Here is a 21,642-nt window from a genome sequence, read left to right on the forward strand (position 1 = left end):
TTCTTTCTAAAACACTTAAGGCACGGTCATCTATTTTCGTCCCTGGGGTCGGAGATGCTGCCTCCGGAGATGAGCTGATAAGTAGGTTTTGCCTTTTGTATAATATTCGGCCAATAGCAGCATTCGGATTGTATCACAGTCACTCTATAAGATCAGGTGCTAAGGGAGGCTGTGCACCCTACACATAAGTATATTTGTTGTAGTTAGTTAGAAGCTCCTCTATACGGTTTGTGTTTTTTCTGCTTTCTACTGTGTGTATAAACCGACCTATCCTTTCCTATCATTTTTGCCATCTACAGAATAGTTTAAAAGGAGATCTAAAAAGAACACCCAAAAACAGTTCGGGCTGTTATCTTCAACTATAACGTGTCTTATACCATCTTGAGCCAGGTAAATTATCAAACTCTTACAAATAATTGCCCCGTCGTGGCCTTGTAACTGCATTCGCATTAGAGTATATATTATATGACTCCAGACGACGTACACAAGGGGTCAGTTGCTCACCCTCGCCCCGGTTCTCATTAACCTGAGGTTGCAGCTTACAGGTCACTTGAGTCCCACAAATATTGCCAAGGATCTAAAAGTGAAGTCGTGAGAGCCATCGCAACTGAAGGATTATTGTTTTTTTCCTGAAGAGCACTGCTACCTGCCTCTTGCATGCAACGCGTTCCAGTTCATCGGGTTCCAAATAAAATGATTCCCACCCACGTCCACGGAGCTCGGCCCAGTGATCTCGGGATATCCCCACGGTCCCAAATTAGTAGGCACCGGCCCCCCAGCACCATTAGCCATCCACGGCACATTGAAATCCATCTCTATAGGCATATATGGGTTGTCTGCGTTGACATCTGAGGTACCACTAGTGTGCATAGTGTCTGCATCCTGTCCAAAATTCCACATCATCTCCGTCACTTTGTTCCGGATATCTGAAACGATCCGCGGTGGCACTAGGAGCGTCTGTTGCTGTCTGGCTACCTGTTCACGCGCGTCCCAAGCCTGGAAGACAATCCGAGAGAAGACGATGAAAAAGGGACGTTCGTCATCCTTCACATCCATCATGCGGACCTCGTAATTGTTGCTCATGACCTCCCACGTGTGGTCTGCATTTTTCTCGGTGGGCCTCTTCTTTAAATTCTGGAGTAGATGAATGTATGCGGGGAAGGGGAATTGTAAGTGAAGAAGCCACAGGTATCCCTTGATTAGAGGTGATGTCATAAGGTTGGTGTCGCACTCCAGCATGCGAAGCGCGTGGGATATGCCGACATAACGCTGTAACTCCGTCTGCTGCACAGAGGTGGCCGAGTATTGGGAGTAGTATTGCAAAAGACGATTCTTGGCTAGATAGCCTCGCATTGTCCAGATCGTCATGAAGTGCAGTGGGTTCTCTAGATTGCAGGATGCCAAGTATTTCTCCTCTATCGTCTTCTCCAGAGCCACAAACCGCTCCGCCTCGTCCATGGTGGCAGATCGAGGGTCCATCGTGTTCAAAAAGGGATTGGTAAAATCGAGGTGGAAGGCGCTGTGACGAACGAAGTCGGCGAGCTCACTACGCACAACAGCGAAGAGCATCTCTGTTGGTCTGTTGTTTGCTGAGGGTGGGATTTCAATATCTGGCTGAAGCTCGAAGTCACTAACGTTGAGTGGAACGCGGCAGTCCCAAGTAGGAGCCAGCGATGCCGTCTTATAGTCGGACAGTTCGCAGATGCGATTATCGAAGATGATGAGCGACCACCAGAGTCTTCGACGCATCTCAGCTTCTAGAGCGGAACATTTACCATACATTGACTCATTGTGAATGCCTATGCGCTGACCGATTCGTATAGCAACGCCAAGCATTGATGAGAGAGATGCAGGGTCTGTATCAGGTCGGATCGACACCTACAAAAATTAGTAAGTGTGGATGAAACGATTCGAGACACCTACTAGGTACAGATACAACGCGGTCAAGGACTCCCGGTCACTGGAGCGTAGAATAGAACAACCTCGCAACGCTTGTTGGCATGCAAACTGATACGCTGTCAAGAGATCCTTTTTGGGGGATCCGAACAAGGCGCTGCATTGATCTTCTGTGAGACTTAGGATGGAGACGCAGTAGATACTGAACATCAATGCCTCCAATGTGGGATTAACGTTGGCGATATCACTAGCAGCATCGATGATACGTGTTTGAAGGGTGGGTGTATGCGTTACTTTGAGAAGCGGGTTGACGTTATCCAAGTAGATCTGCCAGAGCCTGAAGATCTGTACCTGGGTCGGATGGAAAGCATAAAGGTCATCGACGCTCTCTACCGGTGAACTGAATAAGAGACGGTCGTTATTTTTACCTTGGAACATATGGTTCCATGCCTTCTTGATCACGGCATGGCGCAGATCATCATTGTCGTGCAGGAACCCGTTGTCGATTTCGTCGTTTTCACCGTCAGTTCCGTCATCGCCCTTGGAATCTATGGTCTTTCCCAGCTGTCAGCCAGTACCACAATCACTTGTATAGTCCATCATACCTTTTGACTCATGGCATGCCAGATATTCCTACTACATGATTAGTCATCCCGGGGTATCCCCTGGCTTGTTCACCAAATGAACAGAACAGAATCTCATACAATGATTTAGGCTTGTTTGTCTTCTTTTCTCTTAACAAGCGAGTATTCGTATCAGGGACATTGCTTTCCAACAGGTCCTTTTCCGGAATTTCATCTGGCTCATCCTGGCTGGGGGACCTGCGGTCTCTGGTAGGCGTGTGGAGGGGATCGAATTTGATGTTATGTTGGCGCAGCAGGCTCTCATAGTGTTGCAGGCGCGCCAACAGATCTCTCTCAGCAAACCTCCGGCGTCGCTGGCGGATTGCTTGCTCGCAATGTTCTCCAGCACGTACACAGTTGACGCAAGGAAATCTACGATCACACTTGATCTTGCGTTGCTGACACAACACGCAGGCGAGCACGCGCCGGGACTTGATGGTGGCTGTCTGTTTGGATGGAGTTATTGGTGTCGTCATGGCATGGGACTAACGATGCTGTTCCGCGTTATTACTAGAACCCGGACTCCAAAGCCCGCGTTGGTTGGGGGTAGAAGGCAATTCATGGGTCTCGGGGGAAGTCGGCCATTATAAGGTCCAAAACCGTAACGCCGCTTGCTAACCCTCGCGCTTTCTAATCCCCGACCATCGTGGTGATCATCATGCAAAACACGAAATCACCGACCATATTTTTACCCTTGTGCCTCTTTAAATATGGAAGATTTCCTCAATATTCATTTTGGTCTGGACTATTACCACTCTAACATTGGCAACTGATCGATCGTGTCTTGGTTAGTGGATCTATGAATACCGCAATCGCCATGCCTGCATCACGGACTCCAACCCCTGAGACCACACAATCAGCTGCGGTAGACGCTGCCCAGTTGATAGAGGAATATAGTAAGTCGGCTACCGATGCATCTGTCAAAGACGAAGGACCATCCAAAGCTGGATCCCCTCCAGGTCCTCTGGGCCCGCCCGAGAATCAGCCTACCCTTAGGGTTGTCTGTCTGATTGTATCAGCCTTCGTCGCCATGTTCTTGGTCGCGCTAGACAGAACAATTATCTCGACGGTATGTGTATAATATACATTGAATCCAGTCCCACTCCAGCGCTAATTTATAGGGAATTGATAGGCCATACCCAAGATCACTGATGAATTCGACTCCTTCGATGACGTTGGCTGGTACGGAAGTGCCTACTTGTTGACATGCTGTGCATTCCAACTATTGTTCGGGAAGCTCTACAAGATTTTCTCTGTCAGAATTGTCTTCCTTGCTAGCATTCTAGTTTTTGAGGTTGCCTCTGCTATCTGTGGAGCGGCTCCGAATTCAATTACCTTTATAATCGGAAGAGCGATCTGTGGAGTCGGCGCTGCTGGTATCCTCGCTGGCACTGTAATTTGACTCCATGACCCTGGATTTTGTCCTGATTGCTGACAGGCGGACTCAGATAATGTGCATCATTCATTCCGTGCCTCTCCAGAAACGTCCAAAAATCCAGGGACTTTTTGGCGCCCTTTTCGGCATTGCCTCTGTCGTAGGTCCCCTGATTGGCGGCGCTTTTGTGTCGAACGTGACATGGAGATGGTGCTTTTATGTAAATCTGCCAATTGGTGGCGCCGCCATGGTTTTCATTGCTTTCTGCCTCAAGATTCCCAAGCAAGATACAGCAAACGTCTCCTGGAGGGAGAAGCTGCTACAGCTGGATTTCTTCGGCACTATACTTCTGGTGGCTGGTGTGCTTTGTCTCATATTGGCACTTCAGTGGGGAGGACAAGCATATGCTGTAAGGCATGTGGCCCTTTGCTTTCGACCACAACTGACATTTTGCAGTGGAGCAGCGGTCGCGTCGTGGCTTGCCTCGTCCTGATGGCCGTCTTACTTCTTTCTTTTGTCGCCGTTCAGGTCTTCCTTCCAAAGACAGCGACTCTGCCGCTGCGCATCTTTTCGCAGCGCAGCGTCATTTCAGGTTTCTGGCAGACACTCTGTGTCGGCTCTGGAAATTATATCTTTGGTATAAAAGCATCGCACACACCATCAGGCATTATCTTCTTTACTGACGTCAATAACAGTGTACTTCCTCCCAATCTGGTTCCAATCCATCAAAGGCAGTTCCGCCGTGGAATCCGGCATCCGCCTGCTACCGATGATGATATCGATGGTTTTCGGCTCAATCGGTGGTGGAATCACAAACTCGAAGATCGGATACTACACCCCACTAGCGATTATCGGATCCTGCATCATGTCCGTCGGAGCTGGTCTTATCACCACATTCCAAGTGGAAACCGGCGAGGGAAATTGGATAGGGTATCAGATCGTCTATGGGATTGGCCTGGGCCTGTGTTTCCAAGTCCCCAATCTTGCTGCGCAGACCGTTCTTCCGAAGCCCGACGTGCCATCCGGACTAGCACTTATGCTTTTCGGGCAGATGATTGGGGCAGCCATCTTTGTGTCAGTTGGGGAGAATATTCTGGCTAATCAGCTCGTGAAAAGTCTTTCCGGGCTGCCGGGCTTCAACTCCAATCTTGTCACCTCTGGGGGTGTCACGGAGCTGCTGGATAAAATGCCGGTGGATCTGTACGACACGGTCCTTCGTTCTTACAATAATTCCCTGCGGAAGGTGTTTCAGGTCGGTATGATTATTTCCTGTCTGACAGTACTAGGTGCGGCTACACTCGAGTGGAAGAGTATCAAGAAGGCACAGCCAAAGTCCGATTCCGAGAATAAGCAACAGGGTGGAGGAAGGAGTACATAAAAGGCGGGACAAATAGTCTAGGGCAGGGGAACTTTTGTGTTCTTTGACCGCTTCACTTTAGATTGACATAGGCGAGTTCATTTTGTTAGTTTTATACATTGCCAATTTAAGTCCAAAAGGATTATCATTTACATACATGACCTCTCGGTAGTTGAACGATTTGTAGTTGTTACCTCGGGGTCGTGCTGGAACAATAACTTGGAAAATCTGACCTTGACCTTCTCAGAGCCATTCTTCAAGACCTCATATACGTCTACTGCACCCAAGTTCTCCGAATTACTAAACCACATCTTGTGCACATACATGATCCGTTTTTATCAGAGCGGATCATAGATATGGGCTTCTAGAGTTGCACTCGCTGGCACCTCCCCAGAGGACGCGAGTTACAAGCAGGCCGTCAGGATCACGACATCTTTGATGGCCAGTACTCCGGCGCTTATACGGTCACTTATTCTGCTGGTAGCCTTTTTGATATAAAACTTTAGATGAAATTTTATGGATATTTCGTCCTTTGTTATTGTTGTAGCTAGAATACAGGCGCTTAAAATGTGCAGAACGACTGTTCCCTGTATGACCTTTGATATATTCATACGCGCGTCATTGAACAGGGGCAGGTCTGAAAATGGGGCCAGTTCAAATTCGGCTCGGGTCGCACAATGTCCGAGTAAGCCAGCTCAGGAATAGCAGGTTACCTAAATATGGATGTAGTTATTGAGAGCTCGGGGGTTAGGATGTCCGCCAACCTTCCAGTGGGGCGATCCTTCCTGTTGAGATTGACCTGGTTGGCTGCAATGTTCAAAAGGTGGCGGCGCCACAGATCCGCCGCGGATCCACCCGTACCGCATCATGAAAAAGTCAATTGCTGTATACCTACTGCGTGCTCAGTACAACACTACATCTTCGAACCTTGCTGCCTGCGAACACTCTCTATAAAAGGCAGATAACCAGAATTATTCTATATTCTCATCACTCACAAAAACAACAATCAATCTTACTATATTAACTCACTCCAACCAAACTTGTATTTCAACTTGAAACATGTCCATCAGAGCTCTCAACCAGAACTTCCGCTCCTCGGGCTTTGCCGCCAACACGGATGAGCAGGGCCCACCCCACCCTTTCCTCCTCCCTGGTGGTGAAGGTGACCATCCTTATCCCAACGCGTGGTCCTTTCAGTCTGGCAACGGTCCAGTGCGCCGCCCAGGCCACCCCTACCGATCTCCATGGGCTCAGGTCGGTGACGAAGATCAGGGCAACGAAGGCAATCATGAGTCCAGTTATGACCCCGCTTTCCGCAAGCCATACCATTTCCTAGGCTACACTGAGCAGCCGCGCACCTACCGTGACCCTCTTCCACGGCACCAGTCCCACGTCTATCCTGGCCCTACAGAGAATAGAAAGCCATACCCTTCCCCCTGGGATGACGACAATGTCGAGCGCTGCTCTCGCAAACCCTACCCTTACCCTGGACCAGCCGATGGCCACAAACCACATCCCTATCCGGGTGCGGTCCCGTGGAGACAGCCATATCCATTTCCATGGGAGGAGCACGACAAGGACAAGCCCTCCTTTCCTCGTCAACCGTATCAGCTCCCGGGTAAATCGCATACCGCGTGTCCATTCCCCCAACAACCGTACAAATACCCGGGTAACCCTCAAGGCCTCAATTCCTTCCATCAGCAACCGTACCCGTTCCACAGTGGCCAACATGAAGAACATGGGAATGGAGGATGGTGTGGCCACGGCTCCTTCGGCCAGCCACATTTCGATGACCCTTCATTTGGCGGCGTCGGACGAGAGGAATTCGAAGGCCACCATCCCTCTCATGGTCCCTGGGCATTCAGTCAACGGGCACCCTACAAATTTCCGGCCACTGGATCCGAAAAATACAAGCCTGAGGTGGATGTGTTCGACACTCCTGAGACATTTGTGATTCATGTGCCGCTTCCCGGCGCCAAAAAGGAAGATGTCGAACTCAACTGGGATCCGAAGGCGGTCGAAATCATTATCACCGGGGTGATCAACCGACCTGGCTCTGAGAACCTGGTCAAGGCGATTGCGCTAGATGAGCGGAAGGTTGGGCCGTTTAGGCGCAACGTGCGGTTGGGGAGTCGGGCGAATCCGCCCAAGGTAGATGGTGATTCGATTTCAGCTAAATTGGAGGATGGAGTTCTTGTTATTGAGGTGCCGAAAACGGAGCCAGATGATATTGAGGTGAAGAAGGTTGAGGTTGAGTGATTGCAAGTTTGAGGTCGCGTAAGGGTAAGAGGTAGTTAGGTAGATAGGATAACTAGTAAATGTACAATATTGTAAGTCTTTTTGTGTCTACGCAGGATGCCTTGCCATTGAAATATAAGGTATCCCCAACTGTCTCTTGAGTCCTGCTGATCATACAGTCAAACTGCCTTAACCCTCTTACAGCTTGATATATATCTACCATTTACGATCGATGTTGGTTACGAAAATGTTGTGCATGACTGGGTAGGGCTTGGGGAGATTGAAGATCAGGTAAGATGAAACAGAGTCCAACCAGGTGAGCATGTAGCTGTGTCTCGGCGACTGCCAAGATACTAGAGCCAAGACATTAGAATTGGGAAAAGAAGGCCTTATCATAGCCGATGTACCTCCTTATACTTCGAACTAATACCGAGAAGCGAGAGAGACTGTTGGGAGATATTGAATGGAAAGAATGTCTCCCGAAAGGAACATGGATTTAACAGCCCGATCTTGTTGAATTGAATGCCTTACGTATGTACTAGCAACTCTTGACAAGTTGGTGTCTCGAAATACCCACCTCACAGTCAACGCCAGACACAGAAGCAGAGAGGAAATCTAAAATCTAACTATAATACTCTTCCAACCATGACCTCAAAGAACCGACTGTGGGATACTCCAAGAAGAAACTTCCCGCAACAACAATACCCAGTTCCTCACGGAACTTCTCTGCAATCACCAGACTCATCAGACTATCTACTCCAATACCCGCAAATGCAGCATCGTCAACGAGGTCAGATAGATCAAGGCCGGCTTCTCTAGCAATTAAGACCAAGGCCTTGCTTGATGTGCTGTCCGAGTCAATTGCAGCAGGGGCAGTTGGTATAGGTGCATTCGTCGGTACAGGGACAGGGATAGGGCGTGGTGCTAAAGGTTTAGCGATGTCGTACACTGTAGGCTTAGGCTGAGATACAGCTGGAGCAGGGGCCGGTGCCGGCACAGCAGGACTAGAAAAGCTGGCGGCAGTATAAGACATAGCAACCGAGGAGTCTGGTGCAGCAAAGAAACGGTTCATCAGAATGCGTAGGTAGCGGCGGAACTGCATGCCTCCAACTATTTCCATAATCACACCGTCCTGGAAGACATATACATCACCAGGGTACACAGATGGGTCGGCCTCTGTCGGGATCATCTTGACATAGGACCTGTACTTTTGGCTCGCGACCAGAGACCGAGCGAAGCGCATACTATCCCATCCAGGGGTTACACAAAATGTTTTCGCGGTGTCACTTGCATCGGACACGTTCATGATAAAACCGGCCAGATGAATGACGCTATCGATGAAATAGGGGGGTACTATGTAATAACCTCCACCCTGGACGTCTTTGAGGGTGATGCCGGCGAAGGCTTCAAACTCGTTCATCACGACGGCTTGCATACCACGGTATTTGTCAGCGTAGTCCACGAGGCTGCTACTAAAGAGAGTATACGCTATTTTGTGCGAGAAGCGGTTGGCAATTCCTTCGGCCGCGAACGCTCCAGGGTCTCCACACTGGCATAGTGATCATACCGGCGGGGTACCCGACCACCTTAGGATGCCGATGGCATCGACAAATGCTCGCCAAAGCACGGACATCTCGTCTCTCCTATCCCATAAACTGCACCTTGAGGATTCCCCAACAATACTCCCACTTCGTCTCCACCTAAGCTCTTCTTTTTTCTTCCTTCTCTAGTCTTACTCCCCTATTCCACTTATACTAGTATTGATTGACCTCCATAGCGAGCGTGCATAGTCCAGCAAATGTATACCTAGGGCTTCTTTGGCTAATTGAGGGCTATGCATCCGTACAGCCCGCAGGTTGCGACACAAATCCCAGACATGTAATTGCGACCGTAGCGATAAAGACGTGCCCAATGTCGCAACAGATTCGCGGCATCCGTGTTTCGAGGAAGACACGGATCAAAACACCCGAGAGGCAGACCATAGCACGTTGAGCTGTAAGTGTCAATCTTCATCGGGGTTCTTCATTGCTTGTCCGTGAGAAATGAGCCTGCCACCACGGCCCTTGCCTTGGCCCGAATGTTGGAAGGGGACATCTTTGCAGTGTACTTGTGTTCTTTTTTTTGTTTAACTTTCTCACCATTCTGGCAGCCATTGCAGGTCTAGAATAGTAAGAAAATCGCCGACGGCGTGGTGTCACCATATAGGAATATACCGAGCATCCCGGGAAAAGTGGCGTATTGTGAATATCCTGACCCTCGATGGCGTGAAAAATTGCTTAATCTCCGTATGAAATATTATCACTCCTTTTAGCTATTCGCTAATTGGGGGCTCACTAGAAAAAAAATGAAGTTAAGATGAAGTACAAAGTACTTTGTGATACCTCCGTGGTGATCTACACGCCCGGCCTTTAGAGGAAAGAAAATACAAAGAGCCCTGTCAACCAACGAATAGGGAATGACAAACCGTAGCCTATTTGCGAGCAATCCAAGTGATCTATCACATTTCCAGGCAACTCCAGTAGCATTTCTTTGAACTTAGAGTTCAATAGGGGCTATCTGCTGCACGATGGCATCATTAGTCAACGATCTACTCTGATCTCGTGGGGTTCACTGGCTCATCGATCGATCTGCCTCGTGTGTCGTTATGATCTCCCATATTACATTTGTACTTTGTCGTACACTTTTCATTGTGTCTGTTGTATGCCCTATGCCTCTTACTGACAGCACTCTGGGGCAATCAAATGATGTATCACTCTAGAGGGATCTCGGTAGGAAAGGATTTCCAACTATTAAAGACAAGGCTTGCTTCCACGTTGTGATACAGGAGTTTCTATCGTTTTTTTTGCTCAAACTATGTCGCAGACAGGTTTCCATGGCCTCCAGGGGTTTGACGGGCACGATGGACTCCATGATGGGCTCAGATCGTCACATGCAGAGTCATTGCGTCCATTCACTGAGACAATCCAAGACGAATACCATGAATGGGTTAGCGAGTCTGGTCAATCTTCGCTGTAGGTCGAACTCGAGGTGATGGACTCAATCGAATGCGCTAACGAAACAGAACTGATCAATTACTCCACAACTTCCCCCAACCTCCGAGGAAGGAAAGTTTAGATGCCATTGAGGAAGAGATGGAAGTGTATCCCACACCAAAACCTTCTATCAAGAGCCTGCGTCGGCATGCTACGCCCAATGAACTCCCTCTTCTACAACAGATTAATCCAAATGAGGGGGCGCCAGAGTTTAACCCTGTCAGCGAAGAGAACGGCTCATATGACCTCATTGCGCCATACGATGGCTGTGATCTACCACTTTACAAGCTGGAACGAATTGCAAATATCATGTTCTCATCCGAGCATATGCTCACAATCCTAAACAATCCCCGATATCTAGCCCGATTCCGGGACTTTCTTCTCGAAGAACGACCGCGATCGATGTCTACCCTCACATACTATTTAAATGCCTCAAAGGCGCTCAAGGCAATCCATTATGCTAATTCACTCGTGCGTCTCTCGGTAGATGTCCCTCCTCCAGTAGTCCAGACTGACGGGGAAGCTGCCGGGGTTACTGTGAACCGAGTTTTGGAGCAGCGTGTTATAGACGGGCTGTTGGCTCTTACTGCCGAGGAACTCCCTGCATTCATCACATCAAGATCTATCGCAATCACAAGCAAGATAGTCGAGGAACGAGTCCGAGGGACGTTGCCAATGAAGTTCCGCGGGACTTCAAATGCACTGGCGGAAGTATTTTGCTTGACGGACCCATCGCGACCTGACAATCCCATTATTTTCGCCTCAGAGGGTACGTTTTTATATCCTACTGTTTGGATTGGACTAACTAAATTAGAGTTCCACAGAACAACACAGTACGGCATGGACTACGTGCTTGGGAGAAATTGTCGCTTCCTACAAGGCCCGAAGACAAATGCAAACAGTGTTCGCCGTCTACGCGAAGCTATCCATGCAGGCCGGCATCACTCGGAGATGTTTCTCAACTAGTATGTTCTACACTAAGTATTTTTCCAATTCAGTCATCAAATCGCTAACATAACCAGTCGTCGCGACGGCTCACCATTTATGAACCTACTCCAATGCGCGCCCTTATGCGACAGCCACGGCCGTGTCAAATACTTTGTGGGCGCACAGATCGACGTCTCGGGACTCGCAATAGAAGGAGCCTCGATGGAATCCTTGATGGAACTACAGAATAAATACCGAGATCCCGATGAAGAGAGCATCGGAGAGCCACCAGAACTAGACCAAAAGGATGAGTTCCAGGAACTAACTGAATTGTTTAGTCCGCGGGAACTCTCCGCTGTTCGGCGGTATGGTGGACATCTGTTCCAACCTACCAAAAGCCTCGCGTCTCCGCATCACCCGCAATCGTGGTTGCAGCCTGACATATCGCTTGAAAGGGACACTGAGGCGATTCGTCTGCGTGATATGAAATCGCCCCTTTTACGGATGTCATTTGCGGGCGTGTATGAAAATGTAAGTCGCTGGATGCTTATTTCCATATTTCGTTACATTATTGCCGATACTAACATGATACAGTACCTCCTCGTTCGACCATACCCTTCCCTCCGGATTCTGTTCACATCGCCCGCCCTCCAGATCCCAGGGATGTTACAATCACCATTCCTATCACGCATCGGCAGTTCTTCGGCAGTCAAAGACGACCTGCTAAAAGCTATGAAGGTTGGTCGGAGTGTGACCTCCCGTATCAAGTGGACGACACGATCCAATCCAGACGGCCGCAATCGCTGGGTCCATTGCACGCCTCTACTCGCGAGCAATGGTCAAGTCGGTGTGTGGATGGTTGTAGTTGTGGATGATAGATGATGAGAGATGTTGCTGAATTGGTGCGGTGTACATAGTTTAATAGTCCAGACCGTTCCCATGTATATATTCTGTTGTTATTGTGAATAAATACATCCAAAGTATGCTCTTCAGCTGTCTGCGCACGGAGTATGGACTATCCGTATCACCACTTTCCATATTTCAAGATCGATCCTATCCTTGTGGTTCTTTTGCCTTTTGCGCTTCGGCTCACAAGAGTCCTCTGCGGCGTCCACAAGCATCTATTCGGAGTTCTTCGGGGACTTTTTGTTGCTCCCCACATGCCCCTTCCTTGGAATTGGAAAGGCCTTCTCCGGCGTCCACGGCGGTCTAGTCAATCTTCCAGAGGTAGGTTTTCCGCAGTCCCGGATGGCAGAGGCTACAGAGACTCGCCGAAGGTCAAAGTATCACTCGAGGCATCTCGACTAATTCCATGAGGTTTTCAAAGGTTATGATAGGAGATGAAACCAGTAGAGGATATGTGGTAGCACTTATGGAGTTCCCAGGAGTGATATGAAGATGCTAAAATGTTCAGGCCTCCTACTTGACGCAGTGATTACTATGACCTAGGCTTGAATGCACATCCTATGGGATGCATATGATACTGTTTTGTTTTCAAACCCAGCCACTTAGCTGGACTTTTATAAGGGAATAAATCACGATTCCAAATACTGATAGACCGAAACCTGGCCCGCCTCATTTCTTTATGTACGTAACAAATCTTTCATGTAAAAGTCATCAATCATATGTCAGTCCAAGCCCCAGCCACGTACGCGGCGGAACACAAATGCTCGGTCATTACGAAGGCCAAACTCTCCCCAGTCATCCGTCAATCTGTTGTAACTCCAGAAGCCCTTCCAGGCTAGTTTAGTGTTTTTCGATGGGTTTGGAGGAGCTGGCCCAAGTTGAGCGGATTTCGGTACAGTCGAGGAACGTAGCGATAGATGCATCGTGTAAACGTACTTGGGATCTACACCCTCTGTTTCAATGATGAGATCCCGCTCGTCCGAAAGAAGCGATTTCTGATCCGATGCTACGTCAGGCTTCCAGGCCGCCGCGGGGGTCTCGGAAGTTTCAGATGTGTCAACGGGCGAGGCCAAATGCCACCGGCCTCGAAGGCCGTACCTCAGTGTATTCATGGCGACGGGTGGTACGGCATCAGTGGCCCCAGAGATGGTATGGCCCGCATCAGAGGGACGTCGTTGATGCTTTCGGTGTGCTGGGGTGCGCGCCGACATCACATTCTCTGTGCTGATGTGGGGGACCACATCCACTGGCTCCGTTGAAGTGAGCAGTGAGATTACCGAGCCATCGGGATAGAACCGCAGATAGCGATAGTAAGTCACGATATGGATGGGACTGTTCCACGACAGATTCGAGTACGCAGATGCCGCACCAGGCCGAGTGTAGTTGACTGTGCTGATGTAGATGCCCGTAAACCGAATTCGAGGGAGGGACTGGAACACTTGACTCCATGAAGACAGCGGGGAGGGAATTTCGACAGGCCCATCCTTGGGAAATGGAGTGTATCGCGGAGCAAGGGTGTAAATCGGTTCCCCATACAGGTCGCATGCAAAGTTATAATGCATTCCCTCGAAGCCGAATTCCCGCCCTTGACAGATTCGTCTCCAGATATGCTGCTCATGGGCGAAATGGTATGCCATCCGTTTGCAGACCAGTGCCATCCGACCGAAGGCCGATGGGTCATCCATCGCCACATGTCGCAGGATCTCCACTAGAACTTCGGACGGTACGGTGGCAATTGGGCAAGGCGGCGGCGGTGTGTTTTCGACGATAGGATCTAGCTGTGAGATCGGCAGGTGTGCAAACGACGCGATGAGCTCAGGTGTCGGGAGGATCGGTACATCTGCGGGCTGCTGGGTCACAGCGACAGGGGCAGTGGGCGCGGACAGATTCGGCTTCTTCCATACATGGGCGTAGTGCTTATTCCGGTAGGACTTATCGACCGAGGAATCTAGCTGAACAGAGATAAGTATTTGGATCGTGACTACCATTTGTAGCGATGAAAACTCACCCGGTATGCCTTTCGGTAATGCGACAGACTATCTCCCAGGTTTCCTTCGGCCTCCTTCTCGACCGCTCGTTCAAAGTGCTCCAGTGCAGACGTTGGTTCTGCTACCTCTCGACGTGCGAAGTCATCTTCGGATGATTCCACGCGCAGCTCCCCAACTTGCTGGGCCAGCTCATCGGGGTCGAAGGAAGCTAGCGGGGGACCCTCCTCCTCAATTTCTTTCCGGTGAGACGCCTCATGGCGTGTGGGCGGAAGACGAGCCGGAGGCGGGGCAGTCGGAGTCGGAGGAGCAGGAGCAGGAGGGGCAGCTCTGGGTCGTGATCGACGAGTGACCTCCTCGCGCCATTGTTGACGGAACGACTGGAGCTCATCGTTATCGTCCATGGCGTGGTGGTCGGAGCACGTTCTCGCCCCAATGCTTGGATGTCCACGGGTGTTTCCAAGATGACACACGTCGATCTCAGGCTTGGCATCCCCAGGGCCCACTTTCTCTCTTTCTTTTTCTCCCCGTCTTTAGTTGAAGGGGCTGCTTTGCAATGACAACCAGGCTAAAGTTGGAATTTTTACTAAAATGCAAGAGTGAATTTGTTCATTGGTTCATTGATTCGTTGGTTCATTGATTCGTTGGTTCATTGATTCGTTGGTTCATTGATTCGTTGGTTAATTGGTTAATTGGCAAGTTTTCCATCCATATATCCGTGAATCCACCGTTAGTCTCATTTTGTTCACTTGCTTGCCCTCGAGAAAGCGCGTAAATATGAGTTCCATCCTTCGCCATGCACGAATCCAATCATTGGGCCATCTTCTGCTCCTCAGCAGCGATATCCTCGTCGATGTAATGCAGTCGCATCCGTAGCTGTTCTAGCATAAACTCATTCTGGTAGATGGCCTGTAGGGTAGTAGCACGCCGTTTGTCGAGAAACTTCAGATACAATTGAGCTCGTTCCTTTTCTCGCGAACCGGAAGCTGGTAGCGAGGTTTGATTCCGGGGAGTTGTCAGGGTTTGCCTCCTCGGCTTTTCGCTTGTCTATATATCGGTTGGTACCCATCAGGCTGATCCATAGACACTACGCTGTCGCACTTTCGCTCAAGTCTTTCTCTTGGCCGTGAGCGGTGCCAGCTGGGTTACAGGTTTGGGTCCCTGCACGGCGACGTCTCCAAGAGAACAGATGCATGGCTCGTGGGAAACCTGCTTCTTGAGAGGACAATGAATGTATTTGTTGTGTATGTCGCAAGACCTGCAGTCGCTTCTTGCGGGGTCGGGGTAGTTTAATTCCAGAAGATGAAGTGGAGTGAGAATGAGCAACTGATACTAGCACTTCGACATAGAGATAAAACATTTGTAGTGATACATATCCCGTCACTAATTACAAACAATTGAATAATCCCTCCAATTTCACCTAACTTAAATCACGATAGACGGCTTTGTGGTATATACTCTTACTGCACACCGGGTGACTGGAAATGTCCAAATGATATTCTCATTTTTCCTTCCTCGCCGCCCCATGTGCTCCTGTCTAGAGCTCCTCTGCTCCAATTGACTCGGTTTCGCTACCTAGCAACCTCGTCTTTTCTTATCCACCTCTGGTATTGGCTTTCCCATGCTCTCTAGTCTCGGGTTCATCCGTATGGCCCCATCTCCGTATGCTTGGGAACTCGGCACTAACTTTAAAATTTCTTAGTCGCGAGAGCGTGCCGTATCGCCTTTCCCTTGACCAGCCATTAACCCTTGAATATGTCTCGTCTGGCACTAACTAAAATTAATCTGTCCGTTGAGCTCAACATGTTAAGAAACTAAATTACACGGTTGCCAAACCGGTCGAAAAAAATGCGATGTGGGAATTGATATTCGAAACAATCAACCTTTTACTCCGGTGATGGCAACGTGATATTTGAGAATTTACTATCAAGGTGGAATCGGCCCTGGGGTACATGCCCGTGCTGCGAATGGGCCCTAGACCCCTTCCCGCATTGTTTACGGTTTCAGACTGCCGGCACATGGCAGCATGTACAAACTGCCCAGGCCCACATTATTGCACTACACCATCAACTTGCCGAGCTGCAAAAACTTCAAGAAATGGTGGTGAATATGGTCAATAATCAAGAGGTGGAAACTATCAAGCGCCAGCTTCAAGCTCGCGACCCTCGTCAGGGTCGCAGATTCTGTACAGAGTGTTTGAGAGGTTCCAAGAGCAAAATTGGTGAACTAGTCTTCATTGGATTGTTTCTCTACAATTATCTCCTATCCATTAGTGTGGAAATAATCTATGGACGGTCCCTGGGAAGACCCATGGATCATGGGTATCATGGGTCTACTCTAAGGCTGCTCCACCACTGGTTTAACGCCTGTGCATGACCGGTGCAGCATTTCTGTTGCACCCGAGAGGCTCCCGGGTCCAGGGTTGTATGTGAGGCAGAGGCCGGAAGTTAACATAGCCAGGGCAGTATCGCTAAACGCATATAGCTCAGTCAGTAGGTATAGCTGTAATATGAATAACATCGAATGACTTCCTATGCATACATTATGAACTCAGAGATCTCACTGACTGTCATCCAACGAAGAATTATCAGGTTACAGGATCCAAAACATATCACCTAGTGAAGCCATGATGTGGGGCTCCTTTCTGGAGCTATACGGACTGAAGAACAGGAGAGCTGTGTAGATATAGTATAGCTATGTTTATTAAACAATTACGAATTCATAGGTATTATTTTTATTATTATAAGTTGTTGTTATACATTCAGTGAATTCGGTACATGGTTCGGAGATATATATCTGAGGTACGTATCTACACATGCGTATTCTGTTAGAACCTTAAATTACTAGATAGTACACTTCCTCACAGTATAGACATTCTATTATTTGTTTACTCAGTTATACAAGGGCGATATACGACACATTAGCAAAAATTACACCATGCACCTCGATATCCCCGTGGACCAACCTTCTGATACAATCCTACTAAAAAACAATACAATTTAAATGTCTACGACACCCTAGAAATATGCAAATACACTTGGCTTTTGTGATTGCTCTCAAAGGAATGAGATTTGGTCGCCAAACCTCATTCCTTTTGATTTTCCCAATGCTGTTACATTTAAGTATAGTTGTTGTCTTGGCAAAATTGTATAGCTTTGTTGTTTCATTTCTCCGGAGAATGAAGGCGCTACTGGGACAGTTTCATTTACATTCCACAATCAGCCCCCCTAGTTTAGTTTGTTTTCTCGGTCCAACACGCCAAATGTATGGCTTCTCCTTTGCTGGTATTGAAATTCCTCGACGGTACCCTAGGATAAGATCTTCCAGGGGGTTAGAATGTACATTATTTCTCTGAAAATAACATTGCACGATTGGTGAGGGGGTATTGTTCCGCTATTATAAGGTATAAATATTACTACAATTGTTGTAAACTAACACTTTTCTTGCCACCATTCTCCAACCAAAGCTTCATCGTCATCATCACCATGAAAGCTACAACGGCGGCATCGGTTTTAGCCTTGATCTGGGAGGGAGCCACAGCTCAAGACTACAACGCTCCACCCCCAGACCTCGCGACTCTCCCCGCACTCTCTTTGTTCGAGACTTGGAGGCCGCATACCCATGTGCTCCCACCCAACGGCCAGATTGGTGACCCATGTGCACACTACACTGATCCCGAGACAGGGTCCTTCCATGTCGGGTTTCTCCACAATGGTACGGGAATTGCCGCTGTCCTGACAGATGATCTTGTCCACTATTACGATGTGAGACCTAATGGCAACTACTCCATCGTGGCTGGCGGTCCCAACGACCCACTTGCCGTTTTCGATGGCTCTGTCATCCCTAGTGGAGTCGACGGCAAACCGACACTTTTGTACACATCTGTCTCGGCATTGCCAATCCACTGGACGCTTCCTTACACCCGAGGAAGTGAATCACAATCCCTGGCGGTCACCTACGACGGTGGAAAGAACTTCACCAAGCTAGATATCCCGCCTGTGATTCCCGAGCCACCAGCAAACGTGGACGTGACGGGTTTCCGTGACCCCTTCGTTTTCCAAAATGCAGAACTCGATCAAACCCTTGGCAATGCGGAGAATACGTGGTATACCATCATTTCAGGCGGTGTCCGTGACGTCGGCCCTGGCTTGTTCCTCTACCAGAACACCAGCCCCGACTTCGAGCAGTGGGAGTATCTCGGTGAATGGTACCATGAGCCTGCCAACTCAACATGGGGAAATGGCGACTGGTCCAAGACCTTTGGCTACAACTTCGAGACTAGCAACGTCTTCGGTCTCACCAGAGAGGGATACAGCTATAACGGCAGTCCTTTCCTGACCATTGCCGTGGAGAGCTCATACGAGCCCATTCAGGAGTCGGTCTCCTCACTCCATGCCCAGATCTGGGCAGCAGGCTCAATCGAAATCCCTGAGGGCGAAAATGTGACATTCAGCCCTGATATGGTTGGTGTCTACGATTGGGGCTTGGCTTCCTACGCGGCCGCCGGCAAAGTTGTACCCGCATCTTCCCAAGCCTCTACTGCCAGCGGCGCACCTGATCGCTTCATCAGCTACGTCTGGTTGACTGGAGATGTTTTCGGAGGAGTTGTTGGCTTCCCAGCTGAGCAGCAAGGATGGCAAAACACACTGTTGACGGCTCGCGAGTTGTACATCAAGGCCATTCCCAACGTGGTCAACAACGATCTCGTTAAGGAGACTGCATCGTGGCGTGTGGCTGCTGACTCCGACTCAGCGGGCGAGTGTGTTGAGCTCGAAACACTCGGAATCGATATTGCCCGGGAGACGTACGACGCTATGACTGCTGCCCCTAGCTTCACCGAACCGGACCAGACAACCACCAGTGCAGGTGTTACTCCCTTCACCCGCTCCCCGGAAACTAAATTCTTTATTCTCGAGGCTGAGATTAGCTTCAACACCCGTACTTCTGACCTGCAAGCCGGTTTCCAGATCTTGGCCAATGAGTTTGAGTCCACCACCATCTATTATCAATTCTCTAACGAGTCCGTCATGATCGATCGCTCCCAAACGAGTGCCGCTGCAGACACGACTAGCGGTATCGATACGTCACCGGAAGCTGGTCGCCTTCGTCTGTTTGACATCAACGACAGCTGTGGCAACAATGGCGGCAACGGGGGCCCTGGCAGCCCTGGTGGTCCCGGCGGCTCCGGTGGTAATGGCGGCTCTGGTGGTCACGGCGGCTCTGGTGACCATGGCGGCGCTGGTGGCCATGGCGGCTCTGGTGGTTCCGGTGGCTCTGGTGGCCATGGCGGCTCTGGTGGTCACGGCGGGCCTGGTGGTAACGGCGGCCAGGGAGGCTACGCCGGAAAAGGGAACCACACTTCTCACGCCACTCAAGTCGGGGAGCACATTGAAACCCTGAGCCTGACAGTTGTTGTTGACAACTCTGTCCTGGAGGTTTACGCCAACTCTCGCTTCGTGTTGTCTACCTGGGTCCGGTATGTTTCCCTTACCCTTTTGCCTTCGATTTTCACAGAACGTAAACTAACTATATGATAGTCCTTGGTACGAAAACTCCACTGAGATTCGCTTCTTCCAGAACGGAGAGGGTGAAGTGTCTTACAGCAACATTCACGTTGCCGATGGGTTGTACGACGCTTACCCAGACAGAGATCAGTGAATTATGCAGCATGGCTTGGTATTTGAGTAGGAGATTTGGGTTCTATAACTTTCATAATCTTCTAGGCTGGATGAAACACAGGAAAAGAGTTATTGATTGATAGGGACAAGCTCTTATAAGCAGTTATGGATAATGTATGGTCAATTAATGATGAGATAGTTGGTTAATTGAATGAACACTTTGACGGAGGAAGATATTTACCATGTGCTACGGCATCATCCTTCAGCTTAATCCCTAATTACCGTATAACACATTTAGCAATATCTATCATCAAACCCAAACTTAGCTCTTGAAGGCTTCCTTCGTTATACCTAGGTGCTCTTCAAAGCAAAGAGTATATTTTCATGAGGCTTATGGAAACAGCCAATTAGATACCGACATTCCCTTGATCGACCCCACTCCCAGCAACTGCCCTTTTCGGATGTCAGTATTGCCACAACAGCCCTGAAGGCGCACATTGTAAAAACATTATATCCACTATTTCCCGCCTTAGGAACTTGAAGGGAGAGGGTCTAAGGGGTTGTTATAATCCACCAAATCACTCTCTTACTTTATATAGTAGTAGTCCGATGAAAAGTTTATCACAATTAATTCGCCTTCCGATCTAGTATATTAGGTTAACCTCCGCGCTATTTTGGACTTATCCCTCTTATATTGTTCCAAAGCCTGCTCGACTACGCTATTGTCTTACACCTAGTTCACAACAATTAGGCACATCTTCAGCACCTTTACTTTCATTCGCAGTCATGAGCGGGACGCAAGTCGCACAAAAGCTGTTGCAGGCTGCGCATGTAGCTCCAGAAATCTTCCAACTCCGTCCGGATTACCGTGCCCTCTTGATGGTGGTAGAGGGTATTCCTCCCGGCCCAAGCGATGATTTCAGCGAGGCCCTTTTGAAAGAGGCCGAAAACTCCATCAAAGACAAATTGTCCAATTGTCCTGTTACCGAACTCCCACACATCGCTGCATGGCGCGAGGCCTACAAAGGCTTCGGGGCAAAGCCCCAAAAAACGCGAAACAGCCTCGAGGCTCTGACTCGGCGCGCGCAGGATGGCTTGCCACGGGTCAACCGCCTGACCGACATCTACAATGCCATCTCTGTCAAGTACCAGATCCCATTCGGAGGTGAGGATCTTGACAAATACGATGGATCGCCCTTCCTAGTCCGCGCTACGGGTAAAGAGGAGTTCCAAACTTTTTCTGGAGGGAAACCTCAAACGGAACTTGCAGCACCGGGGGAGCCGGTTTGGTGTGATGACAGTGGCATTACTTGCCGTCGATGGAATTGGCGACAGGGTCCACGGACAGCCTTGACGGATGATACTTCGCGGGTTTTGTTCATTCTGGATGCACTAGAGCCGCTGACGGACAGTATTTTGGCCCAAGCTGCCGATGAGCTTGCTTCGGCTTTGAAACGCCTATCCCCGGAGGTTCAAACAGTGCGCCGGATTATTGGCCCTTCGATTTAACTACTGCTTGATGGCTGTTCAAATGGTGTGGGATCTCTCTCAATGAAAGAATATGGGCCCTGTATAAATTGTGAGAAACATTAGGATTGATATAAGAACCATGTGGTGGAGTATGGTGTCGGATGTATTATATTCATAAATGTTACTGCTAGTCGACCTTGTTCCAGGTCTCAAAA

General features: G+C 49.2%; 9 protein-coding genes across 9 annotated transcripts; 5 read left to right on the forward strand and 4 right to left on the reverse strand.

Moving 5' to 3' along the window:
- Positions 1–642: 642 nt before the first annotated feature.
- N7537_003225 (Zn(II)2Cys6 transcription factor) lies at positions 643–2,995 on the reverse strand (the record flags this gene model as incomplete). The annotated part of the gene is made up of 4 exons (XM_056894283.1): positions 643–1,878; positions 1,924–2,451; positions 2,502–2,529; positions 2,601–2,995. 4 exons carry the CDS (start codon positions 2,993–2,995, stop codon positions 643–645), a joined length of 2,187 nt encoding a protein of 728 aa, XP_056759278.1.
- Positions 2,996–3,336: 341 nt separating this feature from the next.
- On the forward strand, positions 3,337–5,272 carry N7537_003226 (MDR family MFS transporter; the record flags this gene model as incomplete). Its single annotated transcript, XM_056894284.1, has 5 exons — positions 3,337–3,588; positions 3,652–3,912; positions 3,968–4,303; positions 4,351–4,531; positions 4,590–5,272. 5 exons carry the CDS (start codon positions 3,337–3,339, stop codon positions 5,270–5,272), a joined length of 1,713 nt encoding a protein of 570 aa, XP_056759279.1.
- Positions 5,273–6,310: 1,038 nt separating this feature from the next.
- N7537_003227 (Hsp20/alpha crystallin family protein) lies at positions 6,311–7,510 on the forward strand (the record flags this gene model as incomplete). Its single annotated transcript, XM_056894285.1, has 1 exon — positions 6,311–7,510. One exon carries the CDS (start codon positions 6,311–6,313, stop codon positions 7,508–7,510), a length of 1,200 nt encoding a protein of 399 aa, XP_056759280.1.
- A 601-nt stretch (positions 7,511–8,111) lies between these two features.
- Positions 8,112–9,122, reverse strand: N7537_003228 (uncharacterized protein; the record flags this gene model as incomplete). The annotated part of the gene is given in 2 exon segments (XM_056894286.1): positions 8,112–9,038; positions 9,057–9,122. The coding sequence occupies 2 exon segments, from the start codon at positions 9,120–9,122 to the stop codon at positions 8,112–8,114; spliced, it is 993 nt and encodes a 330-aa protein (XP_056759281.1).
- A 1,220-nt stretch (positions 9,123–10,342) lies between these two features.
- Positions 10,343–12,330, forward strand: N7537_003229 (uncharacterized protein; the record flags this gene model as incomplete). The annotated part of the gene is made up of 5 exons (XM_056894287.1): positions 10,343–10,500; positions 10,551–11,290; positions 11,336–11,486; positions 11,544–11,979; positions 12,043–12,330. The coding sequence occupies 5 exons, from the start codon at positions 10,343–10,345 to the stop codon at positions 12,328–12,330; spliced, it is 1,773 nt and encodes a 590-aa protein (XP_056759282.1).
- Positions 12,331–13,076: 746 nt separating this feature from the next.
- N7537_003230 (putative F-box protein (Pof7)) lies at positions 13,077–14,743 on the reverse strand (the record flags this gene model as incomplete). The annotated part of the gene is made up of 2 exons (XM_056894288.1): positions 13,077–14,306; positions 14,363–14,743. 2 exons carry the CDS (start codon positions 14,741–14,743, stop codon positions 13,077–13,079), a joined length of 1,611 nt encoding a protein of 536 aa, XP_056759283.1.
- Positions 14,744–15,149: 406 nt separating this feature from the next.
- N7537_003231 (uncharacterized protein) lies at positions 15,150–15,534 on the reverse strand (the record flags this gene model as incomplete). Its single annotated transcript, XM_056894289.1, has 2 exons — positions 15,150–15,325; positions 15,441–15,534. The coding sequence occupies 2 exons, from the start codon at positions 15,532–15,534 to the stop codon at positions 15,150–15,152; spliced, it is 270 nt and encodes an 89-aa protein (XP_056759284.1).
- Positions 15,535–17,824: 2,290 nt separating this feature from the next.
- On the forward strand, positions 17,825–19,997 carry N7537_003232 (glycoside hydrolase family 32 protein; the record flags this gene model as incomplete). Its single annotated transcript, XM_056894290.1, has 2 exons — positions 17,825–19,815; positions 19,877–19,997. The coding sequence occupies 2 exons, from the start codon at positions 17,825–17,827 to the stop codon at positions 19,995–19,997; spliced, it is 2,112 nt and encodes a 703-aa protein (XP_056759285.1).
- A 746-nt stretch (positions 19,998–20,743) lies between these two features.
- On the forward strand, positions 20,744–21,466 carry N7537_003233 (B3/B4 domain-containing protein; the record flags this gene model as incomplete). The annotated part of the gene is made up of 1 exon (XM_056894291.1): positions 20,744–21,466. One exon carries the CDS (start codon positions 20,744–20,746, stop codon positions 21,464–21,466), a length of 723 nt encoding a protein of 240 aa, XP_056759286.1.
- Between the last annotated feature and the right edge of the window lie 176 nt (positions 21,467–21,642).

This window comes from Penicillium hordei (genome assembly GCF_028827395.1).
Source record: "Penicillium hordei strain IBT 12815 chromosome Unknown utg000001l_segment0_segment0, whole genome shotgun sequence".
Lineage (NCBI taxonomy): Eukaryota > Fungi > Ascomycota > Eurotiomycetes > Eurotiales > Aspergillaceae > Penicillium > Penicillium hordei.